At 27.4% G+C, this 9,055-nt stretch overlaps 1 protein-coding gene across 1 annotated transcript; it reads right to left on the reverse strand.

Annotated features, from left to right (window-relative positions):
* Positions 1–166: 166 nt before the first annotated feature.
* On the reverse strand, positions 167–4,458 carry LOC107925955 (haloacid dehalogenase-like hydrolase domain-containing protein 3). The gene is made up of 6 exons (XM_016856725.2): positions 4,037–4,458; positions 3,812–3,918; positions 2,197–2,305; positions 1,936–2,097; positions 1,129–1,302; positions 167–467 (listed from the first exon to the last, which is right to left on the reverse strand). Exons 1-6 carry the CDS (start codon positions 4,325–4,327, stop codon positions 438–440), a joined length of 873 nt encoding a protein of 290 aa, XP_016712214.2. The 5' UTR covers positions 4,328–4,458; the 3' UTR covers positions 167–437.
* Positions 4,459–9,055: the final 4,597 nt, after the last annotated feature.

The following is a 9,055-nucleotide window of genomic DNA, read 5'->3' on the forward strand; positions in this document are numbered from 1 at the left end:
AAAAATTTTAACAAAAATGACAAATTTACGTTTTAATCTAACACACAAACTAATGTACCTATTTTTTTAATAAATAGAACAAATTGTCCTAATATAAGAGTCTCTATGGTGCTTTTACCCAATTTAGGCACATACCAATATTTGCAAGCAGGTATAGATCAAATGATGAACAAAAACTGTCTTTTGGTAATTTAGTAATTTTATATTATATGTTCTCAACCTGAACCATGATAGCTACCTCATACCAACAAAATGTATGTATAGCCTCAACATCTTATACATTTTCCACACACTACATGAAACAGAAAATTTGTAAAAAGCCTGTATCTCATAACAACTGCAAAACAAAGCTGTACAGTGTACATGCATGCATATATATACATACATACATACATACATATATGCAGCAAGAGCTTCCAAGTACTGATGATTATCCTCTAGACCTGGACCCCTATCCTTTGAGCAACCTGCCATAAAATTTGGTGGTCATCTAAATGTTTTATCAAAATAAATGAAAGAGGAAAAGTAGATTTGTTTAAGGGTCAAGTTATTGAATGGTCGAGTCTGCTAACTCGAGCTTGAAAAGGTCAAATTTTAACTCGGGTTGGCTTGAGCTGGTTCAAACCAAAGTTTTAATAATAAAACTAATTTTTCTTATTTAAATTTTATTGTAAGAATATAAAAACAATTAAATGGGTTATTTAGATCTATTAGTGCTTAGCTCAAATAAACTTAGTGAAATAAATTAAAAAATCTTAAAGACACATGGGGAGGATTTGATATTGTTAAATTAAAGGCTTAAGTACAAAATTCACTTTCAAACTATACCTTTTTTTTTGCTACCTACATATTTCTTTGATTAAAAGTGATAATTGAACTATTAATTTGTCTCATTTTACCTAAAACACTGTACTAATACTAGTGAATAAGAACATGATATGCGACACGTTTCTATTGTACGATGTACACTTTTTGAGTAAAAAATAGACAAAATCGATAGTTTAAGCATTACTTTTGTTTTAAAAATAACTTTTAAATACGCATGTGAGAAAATGGGTATAATAACTTGAGGGTCTATTTTGTGGTTAAGCCTAAATTAAAAGAATGAATTATGGGATTGGGAGATACCTCTTTAAAGGAGTAAACATCAGAACCCCAAAGCCAAGCATCACAACCGGCATCTCTGGCACCCCATACATCATTCCTACGGTCATCCCCTACATGAACTGCTTCCTCTGGTTTTATGCCCAACAGCTCACAAGCTTTTACAAATATTGTTGGATTTGGCTTCTCTGCTTCTACCTGTTAAATTTTTAATCAAATACGTAAACAAAGTTTTATTTTTGGTAACACCCCAAATCCAATATCTATGATATATGATGATAAATATTTAGAGACTCAATTTTATATTTATAAGATGGTTTTTTGTGGGACAAAACTGCAATGTTTGGGGGGCTAAAATAACAATACTTCATAAGCTAGCCTCCAAAAATAGGTGAAACTTTTAGGCCGAAATGATAATATCTCGCTGATTCGCAGCGGGTTTCTAATATTATTTCCAAATTCCAATATAAATCACAATTAAATCAGTTAATTAAATTCCACTCGACTTATTTTGATCATAAAAAGTCAATATCCATTTTGATTTTGAAAATGACCCCAACTCAGAAGTGTCAAGCTTAGAAACAGCAAATAACCTTAAATGACCCAACTGAGATACTCAAAATGATCTTGAATGGACCTAAACCCGAAATGATACCCAACTGACATATCCAAACGATCTGAATTAACCTAAACCCGAAATAAAATTATCTAAACACAAAATGATATGAAACATTTAAAACTCGAATCGCCCCTATCCATATTGATCCAACTCGACAAATTTAATCATAACATTAACTCGTTCGAAAGAGAGAAACAGAGAGTGCCACTTACTTCAGCTGACACAGCAACAGCATCGAACCAGTGTTCACAATTCAGAGCCCTTAACAATGGTCTTAACCGAGTATCAAAGTTCGAGACAACGGCTAATTTTACACCAGCTTTTCTAAGAGCCATGAATACTTTCTCAGCCTCAGGATCACATAGATGCCAAGCCTTTACAAAAGCCAATTAATTGGGTAAATATATATTCATAAACTTAATTAATCATTGTACTTGCAAATTATAAATAATAATCAATAGTTAATTTCCAACCTTGTCAGTGGTATAGTAGTTATAAACTTCTTCGAAGTACTGAGCATCTGAGCAGCCTGTGGAAGAACTCACAATGTATTGCCAGAAGGGTCTCCCGTCATTCACATATCTGCAATTAAACAAAATTATTTTTCTCGAATTTAGGTGCGTGTTAGATATAATTCAAAACGAGTATGTTTTGTTTTTTTATTGTATTTAAAAATTACTACGATATTTTATATTTAAATATACTAGATTATAGAACACTCACAATGCCGATCAAAGGCAAGGCGAATGGAGGGGGTAGGCAAGAGCTGTAGCCCACCAAAATGGAAAATTGCTACTCTAGACTCCCAAAACTTATAAAATCTTAAGTTAATATATGGTAAAATTATAGTTTGTCCCCTAAAATGCTAGAATTTCAATTTAATCCTTTTAAAATTATCAAGATATAAATCACTACAATGATGAAATTACATTTAAGCTCTCATAAAAATATATAATTAATCTTGGTCCCCTTTAAAAGATTTCTGGCTTCATCCCTAATGTGGACAGAAAATTTTATATAACAAATTTATAAGAAATTAACATAAAAAACAAATGTTGCTTATAGTGAATATTATGATTTTTAGGGTTTATAGCCCTTCATGCTTATGTATTTTTTTAGATTTAACATAAAAGACAAAAAAAAAAGCCTCTCAAAATAATATTTATTGCTGGTAAAATTAAAAAATATATTAGTAATTTCAAAACTAAATTGTGATCTTATTGATGGGTGAAAATGATAATAATTCAATCAAAGTTTTAAATAATAATATATATCCCAAATAAAAATAAATAAATGGTTAGATACAATTTTTAAAATAAGAAGAAAAAAAAACAGTTTATGACCAATCTATGAACATAACAAACAAGTCAATTCATGAAAACGAACTTAACAAAGAAGTTATCAGATTATATCATATCACGTAGTAATATTATTAAAATTTTAATTTTGTTGAGGTTATAAGTATAATTTTTAATTATTAATTCAACCACAATTATAATTAATACAATCCAAATAACTAGATATTATATGCTCGGATTAATAGTCAAAATGAATTTGAATTAAATTAAAAAATTTTAAATAGAGCACATACACAATAGATTTTAATTAAAATAAATCTAAAGAAAATCCACAGTAGTTTAGATACAATAAGATCTGAACATGGGATTTCAAAAATTGAGGACCTCATTTACCAAAAAAAAAAAATTGAGGACCTCAACTTTGTCGTTAAATTAAAGCATTATAGGCATAATTCTTTTATTATTTAACTATCACAAATAATATAATAAATAATAATTAAATCCTAATAATTCACTTAACTTTTTTAGGAAATGACAAATAAGAAATAACAGTGTATAAAATTATCAGCTAAATATTATTTCTTAAAAATATTTTTTTTGTAGAAAAAACACTTCTAAAAGAAAAGATTGACGCACAGTAACTGTCCATTCTCGAGAAAGTGACATGCCGGCATGAATAAGAAAATCAAAGAAATTAACATTTATTTTTTTTACGTTTTTAATATGAGAACCATCCAAAAGGGAAACGCAAAGAAGAAAAGAAACGGAAGTAACAAAGAAAGCAATATACCTGAGACGAGATTTACCCCATGGTTGAGCATAAGCCCTTCGATATCTATTCAATATCTCAGCTTCAGAGTACTGAACTCCATATTTCTCACCAATCTCTCTATAAATCTACAACCAAAACCAAAATTTAAACAAATTTTTATATGAACATCAATAGATCACGGATATACTCAGCAAACTCGCAATGAATCAAAATATAATGGAAGTAATTAAGTAAAAAAAGGACCTGTGCCATAGGCTGAGATGGAGCTAAGAGGGTTCCAGCAGCATCAACAAGGAGAGCTTTATGTGTGATGTCTCCGTAAAGAGATCGTCTATAATCCTCGTATTCTTTAACTCCCATCGGCTCTCTTTGAGGCAACACCGCTGCGGCTGCGGCGGAGGAGGAGAAGTTGCGGTGAACTGGTGGTGCCTCTGGCCGCCGAATCGAGCCGTTGAAGGCTATAAATCCCGGTCGTGTTAGTGTCCGGCTTAAGAACCTAGATAATTGGGCTCGTATCGTTGCCATTAACGCCATTTTTGAAGCTTCATTTAACTTTATTTTTGATTTTTTTTTTTCACTTACAAAGGTTCAAAGCAGAGAGAGCTATTAGCAGAAGAAGAACCTGAAGGAAGGTTTTTGAATGAAACAAATAAATTTGTTTTTCGAGGTCACTTGATTTAAATGCCTATCTGATTCATTAATATTACTATTTTACCCTTTGTTCACTTTTAACTAATTTGAAATGTTCTATTTAATTAAATCCCACAATTTTTTTAAATATATATTTGAATGGTATAATGATAAATTTAGTTCTTAATGTTTATATTGTCTGTCAATTTGGCCCTTTTTCTTTTTCTTTTAACTAAATTTTACTTTTAAAATAATTGAATTTGACCATTAACTTTCAAAAAAGTTTAAATGTTGCTTTTTTAATAGAAAAATAGACTAAAATGTTAATTTTTTAAATGTGACAATTTGCATGGCAACCCACATGTACTTCATACTATTTTTTAAAATTTTTGTTTGAATTTTTATATTTTTAAAATTATTTGTTGACGTGAGATATAAGAATAATATCGTATCAACGTGAAGTACACGTGAACATTCACATAGGTTGCCAATCAATTTTATTAAAAAATTGACATCTTAATTAGCATTTTCGTTTAAAAAAAGTAATATGATTTTTTTTTTTGAAAAGTTAATAGTTAGAATTAGTTAAAAGTTAGGGGTCATTATAATAAAATATGTAAATGTTGATGACTAAATTTATCATTTAAATTTATTCTATTTCAATTTTTATTTAATATATCTATCTTGAACTCGATCTCAAAATAGCTTTTTTGATATCGTTTTGATTTACCTTGAAATTTTAGATAATGTTTTGCAATTAATTAACTTTTACAAAATTAAATCAAATATATAGTATAATGATGCATATAATTTATTTAAATTCTAAAATATGTTGTAAAACATTTTAAAAATAATTTTAAAATTTTAAAAAGGGACATTTTAGTAAATATATCAAGATAAGTAGAACGAATTTCACCTAAACCAAACTTTAAGTCGATCTTAAAATTTTTAATGGGAAAACCGCCCCCTCGAAACTTGATTTTCCCAAAATAAAGGAGTTTGCATGTATAAGATCGAGGTCGATCAATACTAACTGTTTTTGTTATTTTTGTCACCTTAATTTTATTTTTAAATAAAATGTCAATTTATGGTAATAATATTGTCACTTTGCTTAAATTTGAGTTGAGTTTGGTATTTTTTTATTCAAATTAATTAGTCAAATTAAATAATACATTTAATTATTTTAATTAAAATGCTAATATACTTTTTTTTCTTAAAAGATTCTTTCAAATTCATCTATTCTTTGTTTTTAAGAAAAATATATTTAAATATATTAATCAAAATAATTAATAATATTACCTATTTAAACGTAAATTAAAATATATAAATTAAATCTTAAATATCGGCGCATTTTAATTTCAATAAAAAAATTGTTTTGTGCGAAATCTTATGGATAAAACTCACATGTATATCCATGGAATAATTATAATTTAATGAAGTATTGTTATTTGCTAAATATATTTAAGAGTTCATTAAATTTATTCGCTCTATTAAATATAATTATGGACTTTTATTTCTTCTCATTAAATATTTTTTTAGGGATAAGTCTTGAAATTATACATGAATTTTGATTCTATGTAATTTTATATATGAAATTTTGATTTGATCCAATTCTTATAAATTATTAACACAATTATTAATATAACATTATTTTATGTTTATATATTGTATAATAAATAATTATATTATCTAATATAAAAAGAAATTAATGTATTTAATTTTTTAAATGTGACGATTAAATCAAAATTAAAATTTCAAGTATACATTTAAACCACAATTAAAATTTTCATGTGTATAATTGCACCAAATTAAAGTTCGTATACACAATAGCAAATTAAATCAAAATTCATATATAATTTTGAGATTTATCCCTTTTTTTCGACTTTCGGTTAATTTTTATATAAAGTCGTGGTCTTAATTTAATACCACAAAGAATTGCTAATTTGCTTTTGAGATTTTTTTTATGTATTAACTATTGATAAATTATTAAAAAATATGAATAGAATTTAAATTTTAAAATTATTACATTATTATTTTGTAATCTATCATTATGTTGTAACAAATATTTTTAAGTAGTTATAAAATTAAAAGAGGGACATTTTAATAAATATATTAAAATAGGTGCAGCAAATTTCACTTAAACCAAACTCTTAACACGATTTTAAAATTTTTAATGGAGAAATCGTCACACCTCAAAATTTGATTTTCCAGAAAGAAAGGAGTTTATTTGTATAAGATCGAGGTGGATTGAGATAGCAATTAGTGATTTTTGTCAACCCTAATATGATTTTTAATAAAACTGTAAAATTATGGTGACGATCCCACTATCTTGCTCAAATTTGAGATTTAGACCTTGTAATTTATTTTGACATTTTTTTAGTAATTAGTCCAAATTGGTAACACAATTAACTATTTTAATTAAAATGTTAATATGTTTTTTTCCCTTAAAAACAATCTTTCTAATTTATGGCGGTGATAACATTTTAACCGAAATAATTAACAAGGTTACCTACTTGCACGGGCAATAGGAGAGAGAGGTAGGCAGGGCCTTACCCCTAAATTGTATAGATTTATAAAGCAATAGGAGAGAGGGGTAGGCAGGGCCTTACCCCTAAATTGTATAGATTTATAAGTTAATAAGTGATAAAATTACAATTTGACCCTAAAAATAATAAAATTAAATTGTATTTTAGCTCCCATATAAATATATTACAATCCCAACTCCCTCGGAAAAATTGTTTACTTCACCCCTACCTACAATCACAGAGGCAAACCTAGGGGGGCTAACAGGGACCCTGACCCCTCTAAAATGAAAAATTACTACTTATGCCATTGATTTTTTTAAAATTTTAAATTAATAAAGGTAAAATTAAAATTTGCCCCCTTAAAATTATAAAAATTTGATTTAATTATTTAAAAATTATAAATATATAGACTATAAAAAATTAAAATTTCATTCGGTCCCCTAAAAATTTGTTCTAGCTTCACCTCTGTACAACCATGTCAAATTAGTGTATGTGGATTAAATCTCGATTTTAAGTAATAAAGACACCAAAATTATCATTTGTCATAAATTAAAAAAAAAAAGAAAAAGAGTTTTGTACCTAATCTTATACACACAAATCACATGTATCCATGGAATAATTATAATTTAATGAAATATTGTTATCTGATAAATGTATTTAAGAGTTCATTAAATTTATTCTTCATTGAACTTTAGTTCTTCTCATTAAATACTTTTTGTTATTTTTTTATGAACCTTCAATTAAGTCTTCTTCTTCTTTTTTTTTTGACAAAGTCCTGGTCTTAATTTAATACCAAAAGAAAAGCTAATTAAGTTTAATACATCAGAAAAGGTTTGATGAATTATTAAAAAAAATATCAGTTGATTGAGTTTTAGTTCAATTGGTATGGGTATTGTTGTCAATGCAGAATGATATGGGTTCAAGTGTGCTTAAACGCATATTATCATTTTATTTATGGGTTGTAGATAGAGCTGATTATGGGTAAATTTTTAAACCCGTTTTCTAGGTTCGAACAAAAAATTGGGTCTAAAATTTTATCCAAGTTCGAGTCGAATATAAATGTCAAAATTTGAATTTAACCTGACCCAACCATGTTAAATTTTGATTTTAACTTTTACATAGGTATAATTTTGTAAATTTTTTAATTATAAATTAACTTAACATTTTTTTTATTTTGATTAATTCAACCCACAATCTCATGACAGATTAAAATTTATCTTGATTTTTTTGTAATGTTTAGTTGAGAATCTCCTTAGCCTTAGGTAGGTGTGAAACCATAAAGAGTCTTTTGATTTTGTTGTTTTTGTCCTTTTTTAAATGTTTGCAAGAATAATTTTTTATAGAATAAAATTTGGGACATTAGCTGTGTGAGTGTGAAATAATACAAAATTATCAAAAAATAAATAAAAGAATGACAAGATAAGTGTATGTATTATTTCTACATTTAGAATTTAATCACTTTATTTTTTATTTTAATGAATTTAATTATTTTATTTTTTAGATTTAAAACAGTAAGTTTAATTATCAATTTTGTTTAATTAAGGTTCGTTATTTGCTATCAAGTGAGGTTCTTTTTTTTTTCAAAATGTCAAACCAACAAATTTAGCAAAGGAAAAGTGACTAAATTCTTAAAAATTAAAGTTGATTAATTGAATTCGAAATGTACAAAATGTAGAGGAACTTCGAGTATACTTTAACTTGAGATTTTTAAGTGGGTAATGTAGATTCTATATATTTCGAGCAAGAGGGGGCTACGGGATATGCAGTCATAGTTCGAGGCTCTACGGGCTATGTGCTTAAAAGTTTTTTAGATTTTATTTATGCTCACTTTAGTCTTTCCATCGTTGAAGCTTTCGCCATTAGGGAGGCCTTGTCATGGTTAAAATCTTTAACATTCGATAATATTATAGTTGAGTCGGATTGCCTGCTTGTAATTTCGGCTTTATCACGCCCATCATACGATTTTTCTAAATCAAGTGTGTTGTTATGTGGTTGTTTACCAATGAAGAATCAGTTTCAACACCCGCCCTTATGTTGGATTCATCGATGTGCCAACAAGGCAACTCATTCATTAGCTCCAGCTACTTTGTTACATGCAAACCACATG

Source organism: Gossypium hirsutum, chromosome D11 (assembly GCF_007990345.1).
Source record: "Gossypium hirsutum isolate 1008001.06 chromosome D11, Gossypium_hirsutum_v2.1, whole genome shotgun sequence".
Taxonomy (NCBI): domain Eukaryota; kingdom Viridiplantae; phylum Streptophyta; class Magnoliopsida; order Malvales; family Malvaceae; genus Gossypium; species Gossypium hirsutum.